The sequence below is a fragment of the Apis laboriosa genome, unplaced genomic scaffold, assembly GCF_014066325.1.
Source record: "Apis laboriosa isolate Shangri-la unplaced genomic scaffold, ASM1406632v1 scaffold9_cov152, whole genome shotgun sequence".
Taxonomy (NCBI): Eukaryota; Metazoa; Arthropoda; class Insecta; order Hymenoptera; family Apidae; genus Apis; species Apis laboriosa.
In genome coordinates, this window is record NW_025224966.1 from 136,203 (window position 1) to 163,358 (window position 27,156).

The window sequence follows — 27,156 nt, forward strand, 5'->3', positions numbered from 1 at the left end:
ACACACACGCATCCAAAATCTACGCGGCGATCCGCCACATATTATGCATAAGAGGTTTCCTTTCGCGTCGCGTCGGAATGTCCGGAGTGTCGATTCCGATCCGAGTCTTCTTCTTCTTCTTCTTCTTCTTCTCTTTCGGCGTGTACTATCTGTTATACAGGTGGATGCAGGAAAGAGAGGAGGGGGGAATATAGACTCGCGACCGAATTAATACGCGATCGATTGGCAAGACGGAAAGATCGGGAAGATTGGTTTCTGCGCGGAATTCGTTTAAACGGTAATAAATTTAAGAAACGGAGCGAAACGGAATGGTTGGTTCCGCATGGATGGAGACTCGGAGTCCGCGAAGACGGACGGGAATATATCGAGTTCTTATCCCCTTTGGTCGGCGGCGATCGGCTCGCTACTTAAGAGGAATGACGTGTCAATTCGACCTCCGTCTCCTCGCCGAGCAGTCTCCTCCGCGACACTCGCGTACTCGCGCGAAAATAAAAAGAGAGGAGGAGGAAGGAGAGGATCTCTACCTACCAACCTACCAACCTACCCACCTACCCACCTACCTATCTACCTACCGGTTGTTACCTAGTGACGCGCCGAGGATTACGTTTGTACGATTCGCCGGCCGTGGATGATGTTGTCGCCCCTGGTGTCGGCGTTATCTCGACACGGGAGGGCACTTACCCACCGATAACCGTTACCTCTTTTTCTTCTCTCTTTTCTCGACCGTTTCGCCGTTTCTCTTCCGCTCCCCCTTCCCTTTCGTTTCGTAGCTCGAAACATCTCGTCACCTCGTGCTCCGCCGCATGCGTCGAGCTATGCGAATTCCGCTTTTCTTATCCCTGGAACGACGGGGCGTGTGTCCATTGGAGAGGGGGGGTAGAGAGGGAAGAGATGGCCTTTGGGTGAGCTCGGTCGGACGGAGAAGTCGATGGAGGGTTATCCCCTTACCCGGTGCAGCCGGGTACTGTTTATGCAAATTCGCGGACGAATCTCGTCCGGTAGCAATCGCTCCGGGAATTATCCCCGGATCGGCATGAAATGATTATTCCGCGGCGCTAAACTCGTCTCACTTCGCGAACCGGTAATTTCTTACCGAGGGGTTACAGGCTTCGAAGCGTCCTCGCTTTCCCAATGTCCTATTCTCCCGAGCCCCTCCCTTACGTACCTGTATAATCCCTTAATTAAGGTTTTCGCCCGTAAGGTTTTCGATGCCATTTCCAATTAAGGTTAGGAGGATCTTGGGTTGGCTCGCCCTCGGCTTGGGAGAGGACGAAATATGTAGGTAGATAGGTGGAGACGACAAAGGGCAACGTTGACGAGGAGGGCTTTTCCTGCTGGGTGGAAGGGAAAGGGAAGGATGTGGTCGAGAAGGCAGCAGCGTGGTCGTGGCCCATTAGGGACTATCGGGAGTCCGGTGAACCAGGGCATAAACATGCTCGACACCTCGCCGCCTCGCGGTAATGCGTTCGTAACTCCTGGCAATATCTTTCTCCCTCTCGCTTCTTCCCTTTCTCCCTCTCTGTCTCTCTTTTTTCTCTCTTTCTCTCTCCTGCTCCCTTTATCCCCCCCCCCCCCCCCCCGCGTGACTCTCTATACGGAGGTCCAGCCATCTTTCCGTTCCTCTCCGTCGCTTTCGTCCGGCCTTGTTCTTCCACACGGCCGGCGCGCCATCGAAATATTCGTTGGCGAATTTAGTTAAACGCACGGCCGGTAATTAATTCGGCCAAATTTATCGTAATATTGCGCCGAGCCGAAACCCGACGATGTTCCGCATCGGTCGTTTCACCCTAATGAAACGCTCGTGAATGCTGATGCGGGGCCTCGCGCTCGTATTCGATAGACATCTGAATTCCACGCGCGGCCACGAATCTTCGACCACCCCGATCGACCTTCGTACCCCTCTTCTTCTAATCTCTTCCTCCGCTTCCGCTTCGATCGTTTCTCTCGCGCGCTTTCGAAGCTCCGAAAGGAAGAAAAGGAAAAAGGGAAAAAGGGAGAAAAGGGGATCGAGATACGTCGAAACGTGGAAGAAATGCTAACAGCGACATTAGTCATTTCGCTCGACACGCGAATATGGTGGTATCAGTAAATATTGGGGGAGGGAAAGAGAGAGGAGCGAGTCGAACGCTCCCGATGCTACGGTGGAAAGTGTTTTAGCGTTTAGAAGGTCTGGGATAACGGCGGCAGATTAAGATTAAGATTCCATATTTCTCCTCGTCGTCCTCCCTCTGTTTACCTCCCGGTCTTGGTACGCGCGCGGTGATTAAAGAGAGGCGGCCGAGATAAACGAGCATCGAAGGAATTTCGGGCCCCCTCCTCCCCCCCTTCCTTTCTCCTTTCGCTCGCTGATCGTTCCTCCTAATCGTGTATAAATCACCGCTGCACCCGTCCTATCTACTTTTAGAAAAACGGATAAAGTGTCGAAAGGGCGTAATCGTAACGAATGGTTTTGGAACGAGCGATCGAGCGAGGGGGGACCGTTTCCGTTACGATCTTCATCTCGTCGCAGCTTCGAAAAAAGAGCTTACCTCGAGTTCGAGTTCGAGTTCGAGTTCGGTTAATGGACGTCGCCGCTGCTCGCCACGCTCGTAGAATTACTCGCGGAAGATAAGAAGTGGTAAATGACGCGGCGCGAATGGGAGGGGCGAAAAAGAGGGGAGAGCGGGGCGATCGGGTGTACGGTACCGGGTGCGCGTTAATTGGGATCGTGGAAAACGTACGAATCTAATCGCTCGTGGCGAGAAACCGAGAGCCGATAAACCGCGGCGAGCGAAACCATAAATTCCGATCGGATGCATTAGCGTGTCCGCGGCAGCGTGCAACAGCCGAGGAATTCAACGTTACCCCGTGTAAGTAGTTCGACTCGTGACTTATTCAACCTCGTACACCGCTCGATAATTGCCGTCCTCCTCCTTCCGTCCATAACCTAACTACACCTCGTCGATTACACCTTGCAAATCAAATGTAAATTCCACGTTTCGCGATATTCCCCGCGTGAATCCGTTATCCGATATTTATCGTATCGTACCATTATTCCGCGTAATTACGTACAAATTGTTTCTTATCCCCTTATCGGAACTTATCGATTCGATCTATATTCGCGTCAGATCACGAGTCTACGAATCCAAGTTTCGTTTCCGCGTGTATGAGAAAAAGAAAGAAAAGAAAAGAAAAGAAGAGAGAGAATCGTAGTCGTCGCGGAAACGGAACGCGGTTTGGGCGTGGCGTTGTGCGTAACTAGAATCGAAACGCTATATATATAGAGTTAATCGCTCACTTAACGCGCTGATCGATTCTCTCGAATTATACGTTTAGAAGAAAAGAAAAAGAGAGAGGGAGAGAGAGCTAAAAAACGACCGGTTCCGTGCTCCGGTTTCGGGGCGACGAGTAGGGAAAATTGGAAAGTATCGATCTTTTCCCTTTTCGCGCGTCGATCGCGAACGACGACGGACCGGTTTCGTTCGAAATATCTGGATAAACGTTATCGGATTTTGGCGCCGACAAGTTGGCCGATGGAACGCAAATTAAAAATTAAAAACGGTGTCTCGTTGATCTAATCCGAATCTATCCGTGGTGGAAGCGAGCAAATCGAATACTCGCGTTACAACCGCTTCGACAAGTAGATCGTTACGCTCCATTAGCCGGTGCAAGCGCGTGCGATTCGTTCGTTCCGACCGTTCCGATTTCGCGAAACGTTTCGTTTCTGGCGAAAATGGCGGAGGATACGTTCGATTCGCGCGAGAGGAAAAAAAAGAAAGGATGCGTAGTAATGGACCGTGACAAGATCCGCACGGGGGGCGGAGGAGGGGAGGTAGAATTTACTTTCCGCTCCTCCTTTTGTACGAGAGGACGAATATCGGTCCCTGGACGTATAGATATATATATATATAGGTGTATTCGAGAGGTTGGACATAGATCACGATCTCCGGACACGGTGCTCCCACCGACAAATAGATCGTCCCGGTCCATTACGATACACCGTAGCGCGGTGCGGTGCAGTCTACACCCGACCGCCTGCCGGTAATTAGGTACGGTCTGCGTGAACCGGCCTGGTACACGCGTGTAACAAAGCGCGATTCGACGGTGTAACTCACCACTCGACCCTCTTCTCCCGAGTTCGACTCGACTCGACTCGCCTCGCCTCGCCTCGCCTCGAGTCGGGTCGAGTCGAGTCGAGTCGAGTCGATTCGTGACTCGTGACTCGGGACTCGAGAGTGCGTGGCCGAGAGTGCGTGGTCCGAAGCCGCGATGCGGACTCGATTATGCGTATACTATACGAGCGTCGGAGAATCATGACCCGCCGCGCGAAACGAATCAGCTGGCGAGGCTTAACCGCTTCGAAGGATTAAATTCAATTTCCGACGCTCGTCCCTACGCCGTAGCCGGACGACGTAGGCAAAGAGAGGATAGTCCAAGGAGAACGGAAGAAGCAAAAGTATCGATCGTCCCCCTCTCTCCCTCTAGTGGATTCGATCTCGAATCCGTATTTTTCTTACCCTTCTTCCTCTCTTCGTTCTCTTCTACTTTCTTCCATTCTAATCGTTAACGAACTGTGTTCCCATATAACGGTATAGCCGACCGGATGTAACGAATTCGCGAACATCGTTTTACCAGCACGCGTAATTAAACGTTATTAAGATTACTTTGGATTAACAGGGTAAGCCGAGTTTCCCCGTTTCCTCTAACGATATTCGTGCCCGACCAGGAAGAAACCTCCCCTCGTAAATAGTAAAGCGATCGACGAGTTATCCGATCGAGTAATCGAGCGTACGCTCGAAATACCACCACTTTCGTATCCTCTTCTTATCGTCGTCGAGAGAGAGAGAGAGAGAGAGAAAAGTTTCGAACGGTCTCGATTTCGTTTTCCCCCTCTTCTCCGCGCCGCGCCGACGAAACCGCTTAATAACGGCCAGGTGTTCGAGAAGGAAGAGGCGAAGAGCTCGTGCTCGAATCGTCGATCGTTGGAACGCAGCGATTCGAATCGCTCCAGCGAAATCCGGCAGCCGTGGGGCGGAAAGCCGAAAGGGGATCCGCCGAAGAGAGGAGAGAGAGAGAGAATACTCGTGGCATCGAGTTCGATACACGCGAGGTTCGAGAGCGAGAAACCGGAAGAGCAAATTGACTTAACCATACTGTTCCAAAGGGTATAAATAAGACGCGTATCCCCGCGTACGCGTTTCTCTTAAAATTGCTCGATCGAAGAAAATGCCGGCTCTCGCACGCGATTCGCTCTCGATCGTTCTCGACCCCTCCACTCGAATCATCTCGAGTCGAAAGGGAAGGATTCGCGAAGGGAGAGGAAAAGTGGAAGACTCGACTCCGAGATATCTCGTTACGTAGGTGGTGGCGCGGGTCTACGTGGGCCGGCGCGTAACCCGACTACGTCCAGCAACGAGTACACGTTTCGCTCTCGGTAGGCAGGAGGGAGCGCGTCGTGGAAGCACGGTAGCGGCAGCCCCGGGCATCACCACGAAGGGCACCTCATTATTTATCGCGATATCAACCTATATTTCACACACATCTTCACGGGCGGGGAGAAGAGGGGAGAGGCGGCGAGGGATCGTGGAAAGGGCGAAAGAGAGGGAAGGAAGGAAGGAGAGATCGAAGGAGCACGCGTCCTCCCTCCTTTTGTCTCGCGTTTGCGTCCCGCTTCGCCACTTTTCCTACGTTTTCTACGCGATAGATGTTATCGCTATCTTCTTCTCTCTTTTTTTCTTCTCGTTCTTCCTCGAATTCACGCGTATATGCGTACTCGTTCGATTTGCACGCGCGTCACGTGGGGAAGGTTGGAAAGGTTGGGCGCACGGTATGCAGGGGGGACGATGAAAGGAGAGGTGAGATGTCGCGAACAAAAGTCTCGGAGGCCGGGCCCGTGAACGGACGAGCAACAGACCCCCCGCGGGTCACCGCGGAGTGACAAATTGTTTTTCTTTCCACCGTGAGCCCAACGAGGTTTCGGCGGTGGAGAGATGCTCGCCGCGATAACGTTTTTTCGCCGCGCCTCGGTCGATCGCGATTAGACGCGAACGACGTTGTTTGCGCGAGACGATTGAATTTTTTTTCCTTTTTCCTTTTTCTTCCTTTCCTTTTTTTTCTTTTTTTTTTTTTTGCCTTTCCTCGACTCGCTCGATCGTTATCTCGTCGTTATCTCGTAAACCGTAACTCCGTTGCGCGGGAATCGTATATACGCGAGTGGGTAAAAGTTTTTTCGAGCGAACGGATAGAATAGCGCTCGGTTCGAAAAGCGATCGAGAGGCGGTCCGAGAGAGAGCGAAAAAAGAGAGAGAGGAGGATCCGAATGCGATCCAAATGCAGCACGACTGGTTCTCCTCGCGCGATCGCAGAGAATCTTAAGCACCTGCCACTTAAGGACCGGATTGCTCCGCGAGAATGAGAGAGTAGGCAGAGTGGCGAAGAGCGAGAAGGGAAAGGGAGGGGAGGCAAGAACTCGAGAGATATCCTCGAGGATCGAACGATTTTCAAATCTCCGTCGAATATTCTATATCGGCCGAGGGACGAATAAGAGGAAAAGAAAAAGAAAAAAAGGAATAGGAGAGGAAAGCACTTTTTTTCGCGATATCCATTTGGAAGAGGAGAAGAAGAAGAAGAAGAAGAAGAGGGAGCGGAAATAGACGTCCTTTTCTTTTCTTTTTCCTCCTCTACGATCGAGAAGACGGAGAAAAAGACGGGCAACAATGGGCTCGTGCTCGAAACTTGGTCTCTCTCTCTCTCTCTCTCTCTCTATGCACTGGTTTAGCGGCGCCGTCGTGGCACACGGCACGACCGGCGATGAAATCATAAATTGGTGAACGCCAGCCCGCCGGCACTGATAGCGAACAACCAATAATTATGCTAATACATACATCGTAATGCATCCAAAGAGGCGGTCATTCGTATACCGTAGGTAGGCTCGCAGGGTCGTACTACTCGACTCGCGTCCTCCATTCTCTTCGACCCGCGACGTTGACGCGCGTTCATTCACTCGGATCCTTTTCTCGCGATTCATCGTGATCGACCAAAGTGTCGAAGGAGACAGAGAGAGAGAACGCGTGGCGATATCGGACCGTTAATTCGACGAGATTAACGCCATTAACGCCTATGGCTTCGAATTAAGAGGATATTATCGGGACGACCAATGCTCGCAAACGCTTTGGTAATAGCAGTCGGCAAATTACGTCGAACGGCTGGCTAATCTGTTAAGATAAGCCAAGCGTTCCCTTCCACCGCCCTCCCATCCGCCGCTTCTCTCCGTCCTCGTCCCTCGCCTTCCCGCGCGCGTGCCATCTCTGATTCCTCTCTATCTATCTATCTCCGCCCTATCCGTCCTCTTCTCTCGCGAGAGAAAATCGATCCGCAATTATCTGACGGATAAATCTACTCGTCGAGTTTTCGAGGCTCGTCATATCGCGAGGTGCGATAATAGCGGTCGGATCGGGGATCGATTCGATCGCGTGGGTGGACGTAAACCACGAGTTTCACCTTATCGGAGTTTCTATTGGCACGGGCCGGTCGACAGAGAGAGAGAGAGAGAGAGAGAGAGAGGGGAGGCCGATCGTTTAGATTACGCGACGACGCGTTCGAGTTACGGAGAAACGTTTGCTCGATCGTGCGCGAGATCGATTAATTATCGGAGACGAGCGACGGCACCTTCCATTAATTCGCAACAATAAAGAATTCCGTATATCGTCCGCGTTTGGAACGCGGACCTGTTCCACCCAGACGGAAAAAATAGAACTACCTTGGAATAAATTTAACGGCGGCGTAACGTGGATCGATCGTTACCGATTTTTCTCCCCTCGCCAAAGAGGTTCTTCGAGACGCGTTTCTCGCGGTTTATTGCTACGGCCAAAGCCGAGGATAGAAGAGGGAAAGGAGGAAAAGGAGAGTCGTACCGCGCTCGCGGAAGGAGCGAGGCTCGGGCCGGTCGAGAGAGGCCGCCGGGCAACAAAAATGCGAATCAGGTTTCCCGTGCTCCCATTAATCTCGGATATTCTCGCTCGTTTCGAGCCAACCGTGCTTCCACGTATACGCGTGTAACTAACTACGCTCTCCTCCCCACCTTTCCTTTTGTTTCTCCGATAACTATATTATATATCGTCCCCAAATAACCACCACCGAGAGTGGTCTTGCCCCCGCCGTAAACCTAGCCCAACAGACGACATTATTTCCTCGCCGTTATCCCCGACGATAGATATCGATCGTCTTCCCCCTCCTCCCTCTCGTTTTATCCACCCAATTGCCGATATTACGCGATATATTCCGGACGGCGGTTAAGTAAGATTGGGTTTTTCCTTTTCTTCTCCTCTCTTTTTTTTTTTTTTTTTTTCTTTTTTTTTTGCTGCTTTATTAAAATGCAAGGAATCGCGCACAGGTTGAAACGGGTTGTTCCGCAACGGCGCAGCCGACCGCTGTCAGGGGGCGCTAGACAGCACCGATCGAGCCCGTTCGGGGAACAAAAAACGCGAGCTTGGACTCCCCTCGGTCCCATTAATCTTCAAAGTTCTCGCAATTCCACGAAGACGAACCGTGCGAAGTCGCGAAACCCGCGCTACCCTTTTTCTCTTCTTTCTTTCTTTCCCCTTCTTCTTCTTCTTTCCCTCCCCCTTCTCGACGCGAAATATATCCTTCGATTATAAACGAGCGCCTATTACGCAAAAGGTGCAGTTACGTGGCGTACGGTTACAACTAGGCGACTACGGTCGTAATAAATTCGCGTGGTTCCTTCGTCGGATGGGGTTAACGGGGGAAGAAAATCTGCCTCGATCGAGCAGATTTTTCACCGCGAAACGAGAGAGAGAGAGAGAGAGAGAGGGCGCGCGTTATTCAGAGACGCGCGATTATTAATCGGTACGATCGATTAAATCGCAATGGGATACGGGCGATTGCGTGCACAGGATCAATAATATCGCGGACGGACTTACAAGGCGCAAGGGGATCCTTTAATGCGAGGATAGGTGTATCGATTATTGCGATCTCGTTTATCCGCCCGTTCTTTCTTTTGCCAACCGCTTTACCAACTACTCGACTCGCGCGCGCGCGCGCGGCCTTCCACGATCACGGGGATCTGCTCTCGCGGTCGTCGCGCGCAATTACTCTCGGAATCGATCCGCTCCGAATCCCTTTCGCGGACGATTAATACGTTCCGACCGGGGTTAACCAGGGGGCTATTTATCGTTGGCAAATTTGCGAAACGGTATCGTTATCGTTGCCCGATCGCAATACGGGGGGAGGGAGGGGAGACGCGGGAAATAAAGTAACACGGGATGCTGTCGCTGAACCGGACCGTATTTTATCGGGTCAATCCACGCGAAGCGACGACGCGCAAAGAGGAAGGAAGGAAGGAAGAGAAGACTATAGAAGGCACGAACACCGGACAGCTATCTTAATCGACGACCTTTCTCTTAACCTCTCTTATGCTCGCGCGGCGGCACGCTCTCTCGGCCGACGGTTGCTTTTCCACGAGCTGCTTTCGAGGAAGGTCCGGAGGAACGGGGAGGAGGAATTCGAGAATACGCGTAGGCGGTTGCCGAATAATAATAAACTGGTCCTTCCTCCTCTTTGTCTCCGTCCTCCACGTTCCTTCGTATTATATCCGGCTTTTCGTCGTTTTCCCCCTCCTTATTCCGAAAAAATACTCGAATTTCGAAGATTCTGAGTGAACCGGGATACGTGTCGGGAAGAAAGTTGTCGTCGACGCGCCGGCAATTTATCGCGCGATTCCTTCGAAATACACGCGATCGACTGGATTAACGCGTATCGAGTTAATTGGCGGTGCTCGATTCGAGAGAAGTACGAGTGGAAATACGAGCGAGGAAGACGGCTGCCGGGGTATATAAAAGTTTCTTAAGGGAAATATTCCAATTATCGCGGGACGGTGTTTCGACTTTGCGTTAATAACCTTTTGCGTTGGAAAAAAAAAAAAAGGAAAAGGAAAAAGGAGAGTGCGGAGTTGTCGCGGGGCGTAGAGGTATGCGTTTAAAGCAGGGGATTTAACTGTCGGCATCGCCGCCCACGGCACGTATACACCGGCCGATTGTAAACGCAGATTACTAACGAGCTCTTCTGCACCCTGCTATCCTTTGTACGCGGTTACGAGAGCGGGAGAACAACGATAAAAGGGAGAAACGAGAGGAAACTAGAGGAGCGAAGTGGCACGCGTAATAGTCTGTTCGCTGCCGATCGTGGGAGGAGGAGGTGGGATCTTGATGGTCATTAAAATTCGACAACTATAAATATGAAGCGTGAAGCAAAAGTAAAGAAGAGAAAAGAATAGGAAGGAGACGATTCCTCGGCGTTTCGCGCGTGAATTATTCCACGGAAGGATCGGAGGAGGCCGGTGACAAGGAGACGAACGGTGGCTATTAACGAATGCCGAATTTACGAAAAATAAAGATGACCCTCCCCGCGTCTAAGGGAGGCGATAACAAATGGGGGGACATACGTTGCGGGGATAGCTCGACAAATATATATTAAACTATTTTAATGAGAAGTGGCCACCATATCTCATCGCAATTACCGGCCACCGACCCGCCGCGCCGGGGTCCCTCGTTCCCTCGCTCTCCCGAGGAGCTCCACCGCAAAAACACGCATCCCGAGAGCAAAGGTTAAGAGAGAAGGTCTCGTACACCTTCCTCCTCGAGGGGAAGGGAGAGAGAGAACGCGTCGCGTCCCCCCCTCCTCTGCTCCGCCACCGCTTCCGATCGACCGATATCCGTCGCGACGCACACGCCACCGACTCGACTTTGCCCGTAGAGAATCGAAATCCCGTCGCCGGGATAGACCCGTTTCTACGCGTGGCGAGAGGAAACGAGGAGAAAGAGGAAGTGGAAGAGGAAGAGAAAGGGAAGGAGAAAGACGAATCGTCTCTCGCGACCGACTACTCCGCGGGACAACGGTGAGTGACAGCTCTATAGAGTCGGTCGGGTTGGTAGCATTGTCCGCCTTCCCCCTCCTCTCGCCGCTACACTCACGAGCTACACTCCGGATGATCGCGCGTATGTAAAGCGGCGTATCGACCTCGCTCGTCGGTCCATCTCGTTTACGACGTTTAGTACCGTACGTCGTGTATCCCGTCTCGATTATTTTCTCATATTCTCGTTTCACGTCGATTCCACGTATTTTTCTCTCCCCTCTCCCGTGCCGAGAAATGCTTCGATCCATCGCTATTTCGTTTCTTCTAGTCGGTGGTGCGCATCGCGATGTAATTACGGATATTAGACGGATATTCGAGCGATCGAGTGAAATGGCGAATTCCAGAGGTAAAGAGAAATAAGGAAAAGAAATGTAAAGGATAGAGGAAAATTGACTACTTCTTCGCGGCCCACGTGCGCGTGCGCGTCGCCTCGAGTTGGAAGGATACGCGTGGAAGAGAAAGAGAGAGGAGGAAAGACGAGGATCGTGAGGAGAGTGGTAGGGGGGAACGAGCGGCGAACGAGCTTATATTTATTTATGCAAACGGAATAGGGGGATCCAGCTAATTGTGCGGCCGCACACCCGCGGTGACTCACGTGACGGCTACTCGGGCATCGTTTCTTCGTGTCAATTCGCGTGACAAAGGATCATGGTTCGTAACCGTCGTCCACCCACCAAACTTCCGGTTCGTCCTCTTCGTCCTCCCTCTCTCTCTCTCTCTCTTTCGCGCGCGTATTCACGGATAAGAAGCGGGCAGTTGGCGTGCACGGGGGCCTTCCGATCGCGTGGCCGCTCTTATGTGCAAATGACAAGAATTTTAAACGCCGCGGATAAAAACGGGGTGCGTGCGTAACGGTGGACACGTATCCTGGAAGCCGGTGGCTTCTTCGATTTTTCGCGATGCGAATCCTCCTCTCGAGGTTTGTCGAGGCGCCACGCCACGGGTGAAAGACGAAGAAGAAGAAGAGGAGGAAGAAGAGGAAGGAGGTTGTCGGTGTTGGCGACTTAGGAAAGAGGAGGAGCGAAAGGATCGCGGGGAATACTCGGTGACGGTGGTGGACGACTGTCAGTCCATCAGAGAGACGGCGAGCCGGGAATACCGAGGATGGCTTCCCGGCTTACTCGACGAACAGCTCTATCTGTCGAGCACGAGCTGACAAAAAGTGGCGGCCCGCGTGGTCGCACGCACCACGACCAACGGAAAGCACCGGGACGGCGGGGGGTTAGGACCCCGAGCAACCGAGAAAAACCCTCCGATACCGCTCTCTCTCTCTCTCTCTCCCCCTCCCTCTCGCAAAGGCGAGTAAAAGGGAGAACGCGCGGAACTTTGCGCGTCTTTCTCTCCCTTTTTCCCGATTATTATTCCGATACTCGATTCGCGAATCTCGATTCCGAGAGGAGAAGGAGAGGAGAATTGGAATTTCACGAACGCTCATCGGTTAATAACGCGTTGAACGCGGTCGAGGCTTTAATTAGACGAGGAAATATTAGCGGGCTCGCTCCGTTAATGAAACGAAATAAATCGTTTGGGGGAGAGAATCGGGCGGCAAACTCGTTCAGCGTTTCCCCTCTCTAAAAATCGTCGCTCCAGTTCCCTTCGGTTTTATGTATCGCGGTGAAGGATTATACGAGCGTTCGAAAGGAAGATACTACCGCCTTCCGGAATGATTTAGTAACTCAACGATGCCAAGGATAATCGTATGAAATATCGTCACACGTCTCTCTCTCTCTGTCTCTTTCTCTCTCTCTCTCTCTCTCTCTCTCTCGCAGCGTTACACATATACGCGTACGTGTGCGCGAAAGGCGAATGGCCGTGTGGTGTGCGCGGCATCGTTGACCTCGGAGAATGCGAGAGAGAGAGAGAGAGAGAGGCCTTTTAAAGCTAAAACTCAACGTAGAGGAATTTCGTACGATATTAAAGGAATCTTTCTCCCCCTAAAGGGTATATTAACTCGTCGAATCGGTTGGTGGCCGATTAATCCGATCCTTCTTTCCCTCGAGACGAGACGAAACTAGAACCACGATCCAGCTATGAAACGAAGCTTGAAACGATGAAACGAAACGAAACGAAACGGACGTTATTAGATACCTATCTCGCGTACCACGTAGCCGATTTAACTGTAGCGCATGATTGCAAACCGGTCTACAGCAATTACGCGGCAGATCGATTGCAACCTCGTAATTGGTTCCTGTTAAACGCTCGAGATCTATGAAACTCGATGATAATTTTCTTCGCGAATCTCTCTCGTTGCGGAAAAAGCAGAAATGGAGAACGGTTCGGGCGTAACGATTCATCTTTAGGGGACAATTTGTACAACTCGGCTCGCGGAATAGGCGGGACGGTGTTTCGTTGGCGTGTTCGAGGCGAAAACGAAGATGACACGGAGGAGGAGGAAGCGTACTCGGAAGGCAGAGAGGCGCGACCATGCTGAGAGCCTTTCGAGGCACCGTATTTTATAACCGGTGTAGACAGCCACCGCGCGTACGGACGATTCTCTCTCTCTCTCTCTCTACCTTTGTCGCTGTATCCCGTACCTCCACGTACGTACATAGCGAGCCGGTTGCGAGTCCTCGTGGTCGTGGGAGCCGAGCTCGTGCCACCGCATCCGTTTTTCCTTATTTTTTCCCCCCCAAATCGCCGGCAATCGTCGATCGGAAAGGAAACGCGATTGAAAATTCCCCCTCTCCCTCCTCCTCCTCCTCCTCCTCCTCCTCCTCTTCCTCTTCCCGTTTATGGAAGGAATGGATTTCTCTTTGTCCGGGGCGACGAGACTTTTTAAAAAAAGAAAAGAAGAAAAAAAGTGAAGCGGAGAACTCGATTCGTAACGAAAGGGTGCAAGGTCCGTGCATGCGGCCGCGCTGTATTCACCGCGCTGTGAGCTATGGTTCACGGAGTGCCGGTTCGTGGAGTGGAAGGCTTTTCGAAGGAAACCTACGGCGGATTGTATTCCGTATATACAAGAGGCCGATTGAAATCGATATTCCCGGCAAGGTCGGGCCGCAACAAAACCAGCGGAACAATGGATCGGCCGGTGTGTGTACGTTCGCCGAGCACGAAAATAACGGGTAGAACCGCTCGCGATTTAATACAGAGCTCTTTTCTTCCCGGCTGGTCGGCGACGGGGGTCTCGCGTGTCGCGTGCAATTGGCGAAAAGCGTTGAGCGAAACTCCGCCGGCTCGAGCGAGGGAGGGAGGGAGGGAGGGAGGGAGGGAACGAGGTCGAAACAAGGATGGGCGCGTTAACAAAGGAATAATTCGCCCGCGGACCCGGGATTATCTGATACGTATCGCGAAATAGGAAGCGCGGGAATGCAATTTAGAGATGCAAATCTAAATTGGAAAATTATACGGGTGTGTGTTTCGGGGGAGGGGAGGGACGAAACTAGCGCGACGAAACGAGTCGCGGGGAATTAATCCGTCGATAGGGAGCGAAACTATCGTCCATGCGCGATCCAACAGGTTTTATTGGACTTAGCCGGGGAAAATTGTGAACGTCGTAGCTGTAATAAGATACCTCGGCTTAGATAGAGGGACTTTAATATCGCGCTTTAATAATTCAACGAACAGAAACGCTTTCGATAACCGCCACCTCAGCCTCGGCCTTCCAATAGGCGATGTCAACGAGGGACTTGACTAATGCGGTTTTAACTAATACGAGAGATTAACGAAGACTACGGCGTTAAACAGACAGAGAGAGAGAGAGAGAGGACACGATCGAAAGTGGTTTTACGATGGGAATTAGACGGTAATATTAGCCGGTGATAATGGCCGACGATAATTCATTAGGATGATCGTTGGAACGAAAGCGAAACCTGTCGTTCCACTTTTTCTTCCTCCATTTCTTTCCTTTTCCATTTTTCGCATTTACATACGTAAATATCGTAAACACCATATGTATATATATAGGGGAAGGAAGAAAGAAGAAAGATTTCTCGATTTTCTCGAGGGAAGGGGAAGATATTTTTTTTTTCCCCCTAAAATAAATCGACGATTTTCTTTTTCGGCTTCGTCTTTCTCTCTTTGTTTCTGCCTTCGCTCCACGCCGCAAGAAACGATGCATGCAATGCCTCTTGAAGGTGGCAACAGTGTTGGCGGGAAAGTTATTCCACCAGGTTGCCAGTAAATCATTCTTCGTGGACTCCCGCTTTATTATCTTCCCTCTCTCTTCGTTCCACTCTCTCTCTCTCTCTCTCTCTCTCTCCCCCTCTCCCTTTCGCGCCGGAATCTTTCTATATACGCGCACATAGGTTGGTAGGCATGCTCGGTTCGTTCGTCGTCGCGGGAAACGAGCTTAGATAGTCGGATAACAGTAGAATTCTCAAAGTGTTCCGTAAGATGCTTAATTACCGAGTTGTCCGTTCCGTTACGATTCTCTGGCGCGGTTATCCGTGTAAAAGTATAGGATGGCGTGGAAACGATCGGTAGCGACGACACGAGCAGCCACGTAACGAGGTAATCGATCATCGAGTCGCGATCGCAATCGGATCTCGCGATTCCACGTTCTCGTCGAACATGGGCGGTTCGAACGATTTCACCCGCGACGACGGCTAGATGCCCGAACGCGAGAAGAAACTTTAAACTGTCATTAAAGCAGCTCGGTTAAAGGGTTCATTATCGTTCGCGGGACTCGCGTCGCCATTTTTTCCCCCCATTCGATTTCAGACGATCGGTACCCAACACGGGCTACCACGCTGCAAATTACCTTCCGCTTTCGCTTTGAATTTACGAGTTCCCTCTCTCTCTCTCTCTCTCTTCCTTCTTTAACGCCCGATCTAAGCCAATTACCTATCATCGGCCGATCGATCCGACTTAATCGACCGTACGACTATTTCCGACGAAAGAAAAACTGATCCGACGCTTTTTCCATCGAACCATGTACGTCGTTTCCGCTGGTTACGAGAGAGAGAGAGAGAGAGTTGTTGCGATCTATCGATTTTACTCGACGCTATTCACGATCGATTAATTTGCATACGCGGATTTTGTTTCAGGTGCGGGCTACGGATCCGGATTGCGGTGTGAACGCCATGGTGAATTACACGTTAGCCGCGGGAAGAATGGAAAGCGAACAGCTGATGGTACGCAGCGATACCGGGGACATTTGCGTCAGAACACCGTTGGACAGGGAAACGGCTCCCTATCTAGAGATTCCCGTCATCGCTACCGACCGAGGTATGTATATACATAAATATATGTACACAACTCGCGTGACTATCGCCAATACGATATTTTATTCGCTCCGATGTTACTTTACTCTGCATTCTTCTCGAGCTGAAGCCTCGAAAACTAACTCTCGATACGCCCGATCGATTAGCTTCGTAACGAATCTCTCGTGACCGAAATAGGGAGGGGAGGGATAATAAAGAAGGAGCGCGCGAACGATGCTTTATCTCGCGGTTCGGGCGAGAAAGCGAAAAGGAGGGAAGAAAGGGCGATGGTGCGTGGACGGAACCAGGAAGAGGAGAGAAGCAGAGCGGGAGCCGTTCGCCGGTGGAGGAGCGAGAGCTATCGCCATCCCGAGATCTAGCAGCTCTGTAATGGGGTGTATGATTTATGTCGTCGATGTACCGGTGGTGCGCCCATTTTCAACAGCGGCCCCCTTCCACGTTCGCCTCCGAGCGAGGAGGACACGACCGAAGCCCGTTCAGAGCTCGCGACAGGTAGCGATTCGATGAACGAGGAATCGAGGCGAGGATTGAGAGGGAGATTAGGGCGGCGGAAGACGGAAGTGAAAGGAGCTCTATTGTTGGCTGCACGCCGTTTTGCAAACAGGAGAGAAACCTCTCGTCCCGTAATTGTCGCTTATGTTATCGATACGATCGTTCGGTTACGGACGACAACGAGGAGCAGAGGCTTGCCACCTTTCCGTGATTTATGCACACCTGCTGACGATCCTTGCAACTCGATTCCAAGCTATGCCGTTATCCCCCTTCTTCTTACGCTTCGAAACGATTTTACGAGTATTTTGCGTATTCTATCGGGCAGATCCTCCTCCCTTCCGTTCTATTATCCGTTGGAAAGAGGGAATCGAAACGCGCCGCGTTATCGAGATCCGCTGGATAATACGCTTCCTCGTTCGAGTTTGTTCTTCCGTAGGATCAGTTCCCCTGTTGAAAACTTTGGAAAATTTAATGCCGATATAATAAATTTGGAAGAAGAAACAAACTCGGCTGGAAGGAATTTTCGTCCGCGGAAACGATAAACGACGCTTTACAAGATTTGGCCTCCGTGAAAGAGCGACGAAACAGATCTTATCCGCTTTGTGGAAATTGCGCGGTGTACATGCGAAATAGTTAGCTCATCTAGATGCACGTCCTACGATACGTACGTAGGGAGAAGCGGCGAGAGAAAGGCAAGGCCACGTCTCGATTCGCAACTATCTAGTGGAAGAAGAAAGGGACGAGAGAGAGAGAGAGAGAGAGATTAGAGGAATTGGATTTGCCGTTCTTTTCGGTCGGGACTCGAAGGGAGGAAGAAAGGAAGGAAGGAAGGAAGGATGGATGGAAAAGGATGGAGAACGGTGGGGACTGGCCCTTGACGCATGACTCCAATGACACTCGTACCTATAAATCTCGCTGCGCTCCGAGGTCCGCGCGGTCGAGTCCATATATTACTATGAGTTACGGGTGTAAACCGTTTAAACATCGGATTACCCGTTTTACATACTGTCTTTAATATTAACACTTGCGTCGGGGTGTGCGCCTAAATCAGCCCGGCCAACCAGGAGTCCGCGTTATCGCGTCCGCGCCTCTTCCCACCACCGTCGATTAATTAATCTCCTAGTTCTCTCTCTCTCTCTCTCTCTCTCTGCCTTCCTTCCTCGATCGAAGAGGAAGGGAAGTGGCGTTTCGACGAATAAGGTGATTTACGAATAGCGATCGAGGGGAGCCGTTATTACTTTCCGTCCGATCGTATATCACTTCGTTACGTACGAAGGGAGGCGATACTTTAACGGGCGAACGAATTATCTATCAGCCGGCAACCGTGTTTCTTTTCCATTCTTTTTGATCCGGTTCGAGAGCGCGGACAACAAAGGATCGATCGATCGATCGTATCCGTTCGCAATAATCGCTCGAAAAACGAAAGGAGAGAGAGAGAGAGAGAGAGAGAGGGGGTTGAGACATTCGCCAACCCCCGAGAAATTCCTCTCGTTTGAAATATTGGCGCGGAGACGGTTACCCTAGCAGAGGGCAGGATACCTCCTGACACGCGTGCGTGTGCGCGCTTCTTCGAATGACGCGGGGAGCTGGGGAGAGCGCGAGAGAAGAGGGAAGGAATCGGGAGGAGGTGGGGAAGGCTGATTGGGAGAAAAAAAAGGCGGCGTGATTTATGTCGACCGGCTCTCCGACCGCGTAGATTCGTTTCTCTACGCCGGCTAATACCGCCCCCTCCCTCCGCTTTATTTGGCTCGATAAGAGGATTTCAGAGACCGAAATAATTTTTATCCCCGATTTTTATCCATTATCGTTCTCATCTTGGCTGGTTGTTGCAGGGGGTCTGAGCACCGTGGCCATCGTGAGGGTGCAGGTGACCGACGTGAACGACAACCGGCCGATCTTCGAGCCGAGAAGGTACAACGCGACGTTGAAGACCGACGCCTCGATTCAAGGGGCAATTTTGAGGGTGGTCGCGACGGATTTGGACGCGGGACTGTTCGGCCAGGTGGCGTATCGGATCACGAGCGGGAACGAGGCGGGCGTTTTCCAGATCGATCGTAACACGGGGGAAATGGAAGTGGCGAGGCCGGCGTTTCTCTCCAGGTCGCCGTTTCACCAATTGAACGTAACGGCAACGGACGCGGCAGGCTTGAAGAGCATGCACGACGCTGAAATCAGAATCACCGCGTCCTCCCCCGGGCACAGGATCGCCAGCTGCGAGAAACCACGCTACACCATCACCGTCAAGGAGACCGTTCCTCAGAACAGCGTGGTCGGAGGAGTGAAGGATGGGGCTTCGTCGGGTAAGTTTAAAAAAAGAAAGAAAAGAAAAAAACAGATTTCCTTCCTTTCTTCTCTCCTTCCTCCTCCTCCTCCTCCTCCTTCCTTCCCTCCCCCTCTTCTGTTGAAAACGAAGGCTCGAAATCGGTTAGAGTGCTCGAAAAGCGAGTCAGGACTCGTTGCTCGGATCGAAAACGTATTCCACGCGCGGCGTTAGCATAGTCGCGTCACGAGAAAACGACGGCGACGGCGCGACGTACCGAACGCCCACGTGTTTGTTGTTGGTATACGTGCGAGCGCGCGCCTCTCTCTCTTTCTCCCGTCCGTGGAAGAGGAGGCAGAGGCGTGTAAATCATAGAGAGGGAGGGGGGTGTCGCGATATCTCGAAGGAAGGGGACGCGTAGAATTTGGCGAGAAAGTGGAATCGAGGCGGATGAAAGGGAAGGAAGGGAGGGAAGAAAGGAGGATGCGGCGAGGGTAAGGTTCGGACGCGCGGTTCTCCGAGGGTTAGGAGCTGAGGAGAGAGGAGAGGAGAGGAGAGGAGAGGTACGTATCCGTGTTTCCACACTGGTGGTACATCCGATGCAAGATACGGCGCGTCACGACCTGCGCTCGCCGCGCCATATACCCGATGCACCGTGTAAAGTGTCTCGTGGCGTATCGACCGCCACGGTTCGCTACGTTATACGCTCGAGGATGGTGAATAGTTTACACGATGGTGCCTTACCGGTGGTCGTATTGTTCGCCCGCCATGGCCCGCATATCCAGCCTGTTGCATATCAATGCGCGAACCTCGAGTATGTTCCTTCCTTCGTCGAGAAGCGACGTCGTGCCTCGCGCCCCCCTCCCTTCCCTCTCCCTTTAACCTCTCCTCTTTTGCTTCCATCTCTTCTTTCGCGTTCCACGGGGGGAAGAAGGGGGGGAGGGAGGGAAAAAAATACTTCGGTTCCTCCGCAAGTTCGCCGCACTTTTCCCGATTATCGACTCGATCGATCCGAAGCGATTTCGAAGCGCGATCGGCCACGCGTCCGACCGAGAGAACCTGTTCGCACGGGGGAAGATCGAGGTCTGGCATTCGGGGCCGCAATATTTGACGCACGGCAGCCAATCAGATTATCAGATTAAAGTCGGACGAGCCGACGACCGCGGCGGCGATCGTCGGCACAGGTGCGATTCGTTTCGCGAAAACGTTTCTCTTTCTTTCGCGACACACCTGTACCACACCTACGGAGAGAGAGAGAGAAAGAGAGAGAGAGAGAGAGAGAGGGAGAGAGGGAGGGAGGGAGGGGAGGTGTTTCTAAATATTCGACGAGGGAAGGATATTCGTTTCTTCTTCCTCGCCTTCCACCGAGGCCGTATTTGCATAAAATTCAACCGCGCGGACATTAACGCCGAATTCATTAATTTCGTATTTATTACGGGACATCGTATCGCGTTATCGCGAATTGGCCCGACGAAAGGCAGCGCGAGAGGTGATTATCGCCTCTTTACGAGCACCTGTTTCGATAAGGATGGCCGGTTGTTTCTGAAATATACGAAAAACAATGGTATCGTTGTGCGGGGACGCATGATCGGGCGGAGGAGCGAAGGCCGTTGGAAAAAAGGCAACGTAGCCCGTCTTCTTATTGGGCAGAGATTTGGGCCCGAAGAGAGGGGAGGAGGGAGAATCGTAGCGCGATCCTTCCTTCCATAAAATCTGGCGACAAAGTGAGGGACGCGCTTCATTTTACGGCCGAGTTTATGGTACCTGGCAGAGAGAATCATCGACCCGTGATCCAGTCGACTAGAGAGGAGGAGGAGGAGGAGGAGGAGGAGCTTATCTTATCCGCGGAACGACCGGCCGCTCCCAACTTTTCTCGGCTTTTCGATGTCTCTCGTCATAGGGAGAGGGGGGGAGGGGGGGCTGCGCAGTTGGGCGATCGCGGAGACCAGCACGAATAAAAATCGAAGGAACTCGAAAGAAAGGGTATTTTCGTAAGAAACGAGTTACGTAAGCCAGCCAACCGGTAAAGTATCTCGGATGCGGTTGAGTTTCGTTTGATCCGTCGATCGAATTACGCGAGGATTTCTTGCGCTGCGTAATAATCTTCGATTCGCGGTTTTCGTAGCTTGGAATTCTCGTGTTCGAGGGGAATGGGCATCGAGACGAAGGAAGAAAAGGGAGAAGATGGAGAGAACATCGTCGTCGTCGTCTTCTTCGTCGTCGAGGTCGCATAAATCGTCGGGAGTCGGATACCGGGCAAACCGCCATTGTCCCAGACTTTTCTCTCTCTCTCTCTCTCTCTTCCCTTTTCCCTTTCTTTCTTCCCGAAGAAGAGAATTGCTTATGTTATGGAGGTGCACTCTTTGCATACGCTTTAAATATCACCGCTACGTTCGCTTTGAGGAGTCCCAATACCGTGTCTTTCCCTCTTCTGTCCCCGTTTTCGAACGTATTGGAGTCCACGCGAACTTGGAAGGGAAGCTCTTCGTCTCCTTTTCTCCGCTTTTCTTTTTTTTGCCACTGAAATCGCATCGATTTTCGGCACGAATCGAATGGAACGAGGTTGAATCTCCGTGGATCGATGCTCGATTTCTTTTCGTTTCGAAAATTCGGTACAGGATCGACCTTGGAAAATCGATCTCGACTTTTCGAGAGAAGGAGTAGGAAAGGGGGAGGGATTAATCTTATCCGCGCGGCACGTCGTTACTCTTTAACGAATTTAACGACGACATTACGTAAAAATGAACGGTGAATGGTATTTTTTTAAGGTGTCTATAAAGATACAGGGATCCATAATTCGGAGACCGTTTTGGACGTTACGATCTCGACCAAAGTTTTATAATGGTTGTTTCGACGGCCAATTCCGGCGACGATGGAGCGTTGAAGGGAAAGAAGAAGGAAGGGGGGAATTCGAAGAACGAAGAAGAATACGTATTCCTTTCGACGAATAATACGTTAGCTCTGTTTCCTTAGCTTCGATCTTGTTCCTTCCTGTTGACTGGGCAGTGGAAAACAATAAATAAAATATACGGGTTTAGCTGAATGAATATATTTGATTATACGTGATATCTGTTTATAAAACATTTGAAATACGTGTATCGAAGAGAAACAAATAGCTACCAACTATGAAATAGTAATGTTGCTGACAACATTCAATAATGAAATCATATATATAAAATTTCAGTGAACTTTAAATTCTATAACACTTCCCTTCCCCTCGCCCTTCCCCTTGCTTGCAAATTTCAGGGGTCGTCTTCGGGGTCCATCGCGCTGCGACTTTGCATCCCGATCGACCTGAACCGAGCCACCGAGATAGCGCGAAAGGATTCTCTTGGTCCAGGTCGAACTCTTATTTTCCTGGTAATCCGTTCCTCGTCTCGTCCCGCTCTATCATTCGACGAAAGAAATTGCGCGAAAAATTCCGATTCGATCGAGGAACGAAGGAGAGAGAGAGAGAGAGAGAGAGAGAGAGAGAGAGAGAGAGAGAGAGAGAAGAGGATACGTCATTTCCGACGCCGCTGGCCGAATCCCGCGCCACTGGAAGTGGCGAGAAAAATTCTTAAAGAGAGACGCGAGAAATCGAATCGAAACTTTCTTCCACCTCGCGTATTCCTTCGTAGCAATGTTTTTCGTGGAGGCGAGCGCGAGATATACATCGAGAGATACACGTCGAATCGAGTGGAACGCAGGAATGGCGAGTTACGAGGGACAGGAAAAGCATATCCTTTTCGCGGCCGGTTACGGAGAGATCGTTTCGAATCGCTTGGAAAAGTGGAGGTTGCAGAAGTGGCAGCGATGTCGCGGGGAGGGGTGGGGAGGGAGGCGCGGACAGGTCCGCGTGTAAACGGTTCCCTTGGTGGTGTGCGTGGTGCGCGAACATATAGATGCGCAGATAGAGGTGCGCTACGAGGCGCGATCCCCTTCTCGCGCCACGTTCAACCTATGATGCGCCTTCTCTTATCTCGCGCCTCGTTATCGCCGTTTACCATCTCACGGTCTCTCTCTCTCTCTCTCTCTCTCTCTCTCTCTCTGCGGTCTCTCGGTGCACGCGCATCGTCCATACGTCTTTTTCTCGCTCTTTCTCCGATCGCCTTTTCCCCTCTTCGCAACAAGGGAATAACGAGAAATCGGGCGGATAAAAATGTAATTTTTTTTTCTCTTTTCTTTTCCTCTATTTTCTTTTCCTTTTTTTCCTCATTTGATTTTCGATCGATTTGGAGAACAAGCTGTCTAATTTGTCGGATAGTTTTCTTCCTTCTTGGCGAGGATCGAACGCGGAGGATATGTATAAGGGGATACGAGGTATGGCGCGGTATCGGGCCAGTGGTAACACAACTGGTAGCTAATGTCATTTTATTTTCGCTCGGTTGCAAGCTACGCAACCTTATTGTCGCCGTCCATTGTCTTGTCGTTCTTGCAGCCCTTCGTTTCTAAACCTTTTCTTCTTCTCCTTCTCCTCCTCCTTCTTCTTCCTTCTTCTTCTTCTTCTTCCTTCCCTCGTGTACACTCGTCGGCCATTTAGCCGCATCCACGGACCGAGACGTTTTACGCGTGTACGAAGCCCTATTCGTTTGTTTACCGGTCTCGATGCTCGCATTTCTTGCGCTATTGTGCGCCGCGAACACGCTCGTACTCGCCGCGTGCTAACCGAACGTATAATCGCTCGATTCTAAACCTCGATCCCTGGGGGGAGATCGGAAGAAAATTTCGTCGAATAATCTTGGAATTTTTGCTCCACGAGGAGCCGATGGGGGATACGCGGCCATGCAGATACAGCGTGCAAGGGAGGAGGGAGGGCGTTGATGCGTCAAAGAGAGGAGAGACGGTCGGGGAAGGGGAACGGGAAGGACGATGGGAGGACGGGTGAGAGAGAGAGAGAGAGAGGAAGAAACGAGACCCCCGTCAACGACAACATACCTTTACCACGGTATCGTTTCTTCACCGCATTCGTCGCGTTGCTCGACGCTACCACGGCTCACGGCTAATCATCATTATTTAATTACGAGGTCGTTTTTCGTTGGAGACGGAGTGTGTCGGCCGGTGCTTTCGAACGACGACGATTTTCGTAAATCCGTTTTACGAGGCTGCCTGTTCCACTGATCGGAATTCGGGACACGTGTAACACGGGACGAGTTTTCTTTTCGGACGATTTTACGATTTCGAAGCGGTGGGTGGAACGAGAGGATGATGGATCGGGGATCGAAGCGTCTTCTCTCTAATTAAACGAACGGCGGGGATTCGATACGTTTTTGCCGGGTGTCGTCGAGCTATCTCGTCGATCGTGGTCGTCGAGCGCCTAAACCTCGTCCAATTAAAAATCCACCAATTTATGCAAACGATCGGCCCTTTACTGGCCTTTTACTGGCCTTTTACTGGCCAGATTCCGAAATGGACTCGAAAAGCGCGAAACCGAGGGATATCCTGTACGGAACGAAACGAGGAGGATTCCGTTTTCGCGGAGGGAGAAACGAAGGAGGGACGAGGTGACGATGATCTCGCGTAGAGACAGGGCTATCGCGGGCACGGTGCCCTGAACGCTCGAGTGGGACGGCCCGTTACGAGGTAATTAGCAAAATAAGAGAAACTCTGTGCGAGGTACACAGGCGTATAGCAGGAGCGGTATAGAGAGAAACTCGTGCTTCCTTATACGGCGTGATCGAATCGTCGGCCCCGGTAATTTATCGCGAGTTTTCTTTACCCGGAACGTTCCTCCACCTTGTGAAACTCGGTACACCGGTTTTTTCCCCCTTTTTCCACCTCTCGGTTTCTTCTTTCCCTTCTTTTCCGACCAATCGAGGAGCAATTAAACGAGCGATCGATATCCATCCCCTCCCCTCCGCGTTTATACGTTTTTCCATCCCCGCGTTATAATCGTCCCGTCGTCGAAAATGGTATAACCGCTCGCGATCCGATTCCTCCGCTAATTAACCGAACGAGAGCTTCTTGCCGCCACCGTTTTTTCTCCTATAAATAATGGGCGCGTCCCCAAAAGTTTCGCGAGTTTCGAGAATTGGCCCGTGGAATTTTCGAGCGAGATGGAAAAAGAGGAGGTTGAAAATTGAAGTGGGCCCCTTCTTCTTCTTCTTCTTTCCTGCCACGTATTACCGTTTCGCACGCGAACAACGTTTGCCTTCGCCTCTCTCTCTCTCTCTCTCTCCACGCGACCATTATCGTTCGATATCGAGTTCAACGCCTCGTGTGAGTAGGGTGGATCGGCCTAGGTTCGATGAAAAGAAGGAGAAAGAACGAGGTGGTAGAGGAGAGAAAGGATAGGAAACGAGAGAGGGAATGGTGGGGACCGACTATTCGGAAGGCGTTGTTACGTGGATATATATATATATATATATATATATATATAATAGGCCCTTTCGAGAGGAGACGCGAGAAAGGGCGAGAATCAATAACGGGGAGAGCGCGTTACGGGTCGGGCCGGGACAAAAACTCGCTCTCGATTCGATCCACGATCCGAGCTCGAAGAGGTGAAGGAGAAGAAGAAGAAGAGCGGAGGGGGAGGACGTGAGAGGTGGAAGGGACCGGGCTGGGCCGGCGATCTCTGCGAATTAATCAAATACGCGGGCGATTTGTCTTCGTTACACCCACGTGGACACCCCGGAGGGACGCCTGTGTAACCGGGGTGACGAAGCCCCTTTCGACTCGGCACCGCGGGTGAAAAACCCGTTCGTCGGGGGACTCGTTCCATTTCGATTCCTTCTTGCGATACCGATCTCGGGGGCGGGGGAGGGGATGGTTGGCCCGCGCCGGATTCGCGGAAAACGTCGGTTCCACGATCCGCTCCAACGATCGGCCCCCTTCCGAACGGAACGGCGATTATTAAACGGAGCCGTGGTGGTGGTGGTGGTCGGGGTCGGTTTCCTTTCGGACACGCGGCCGATTCGCCCGTATCGTAATTATATACGGAGATAGTGGTACGGTGGATCCTCCTCTCGAGGCTCGGATGGAAAAAGATCACGCGGACGTTTAATAACACGGGTACGGGAATGCCGAATGGGTGTAGTAGAGGTAGCCGCGATGCGTCCGTGTCCCGTACCTGCATCCTCTACCTTCGTGTGCCCTCTCCCCCTTCGCTTTCACCGATACGCTGCTACTTTACAATTACACTTTACGATGCGCAATTTCGTACAAACTCGCTTACATTTGCGCGCGCGCGATATTCTTCGAATACGCGAGCCACATTTACATGCGGCGGGGACGAGTTTCGCAGCAATTTTAATAACACGGCTATCGAGTGGCGGTAAGCACGAGTTTCGCTCGCGCCCTCCTCCCTTTTTCTCCGGATCGATATCGATCCGTGGCCTGATCGTCGCACGCCACTTCTCTCGCGCGGTTACGAGAGAAGTCGAATTGACTTTCTTCTCTTTCTTTTTCTTTTAATCCATCGGGCCCTCGTCGAGAAATTTCTTTTTTAATCTGGAGAGGATTCTCGCGGATTTATATCGGGGGGATGTAACAGGGGATTATTAGAAAGGGAGCGAAATGTGGAATGGCTATATAAATAGGGATCCATAAATTATGCCATCCACGTACGCGACCGAGTACCGTCTTTAAGGCCAATGTCGTTCCACTCGCCTCGCCTCGCCTCGACTCGACGGTCATGGCGGGGGCTTACTGCTCGGCCCGATCTTATACCGGATACCGTGGAAATGGAAGAGCTACCTTCCACGTAAACCAGACGGAGGCGGTGCTTATTCCTTGTCCCCGTCCACCAGGTTTTTCCTCGGCGTCCGCGGGATAGGAAAAACTCGATCGGTTCCATGGGAGAGACGATCGCGACGCGGTAGATCGCAGGCGTTTGGACGTCTGAAAACGTCCAGAAGGGATCCGCGCGCGGACTCCCGTTTTGGATCGAAGTGCGATCGATCGAGCCGAGCAATTATCGATCGAACGAGCGTCTGGCCGAGGGAAAAGGGAGGAGGAAGAGAAAAAAGGAAAACCTTGGAAATCGATCGCGGACGAGTTCCAAGTCCCGTCTCGGACGGGTTTGCGAATCGTAATACAACGGGGGAAAAAATCGAGTATCGACTGAAATGTCACGAAAGATATTGGCGAGACAAAGGCTGTAACGGTTCTTTGGACGGGGCGGGCGAGAACAATACCACGTGGGATCCCGCGGAACATCCCTATAGCTGTTGGCGCGTGGAATGTGGGCGGACTCTCTCTCTCTCTCTCGTTCGCGCGCTAACGATCTCCCCGTTAATCGATTTCACGCGTCTACTCGATTCACCCCGGGTGTCGCTTCGTTCGCGCGTTTAAATTCGATCGAAGGGATGTTGATCGATCCACCAAAGATTTTCGCAGGAAGGAAGAAA

The 27,156-nt window shown here is 51.6% G+C and overlaps 1 protein-coding gene across 2 annotated transcripts in view; it reads left to right on the top strand.

Moving 5' to 3' along the window:
- Window positions 1–27,156, top strand: part of LOC122719797 (protein dachsous) — a 168,844-nt gene that overhangs the window by 121,642 nt on the left and 20,046 nt on the right. The window contains exons 1-3 of one of the 2 annotated variants that reach the window (XM_043945951.1): window positions 2,779–2,849; window positions 15,901–16,081; window positions 18,402–18,869. In XM_043945951.1, the coding sequence (XP_043801886.1) occupies window positions 15,937–16,081; window positions 18,402–18,869 (613 nt within the window). In that variant the 5' untranslated portion in view covers window positions 2,779–2,849; window positions 15,901–15,936. Of the gene's footprint in view, window positions 1–2,778; window positions 2,850–15,900; window positions 16,082–18,401; window positions 18,870–27,156 lie in introns of those variants that run through there. The other variant, XM_043945950.1, reaches the window with a different exon arrangement.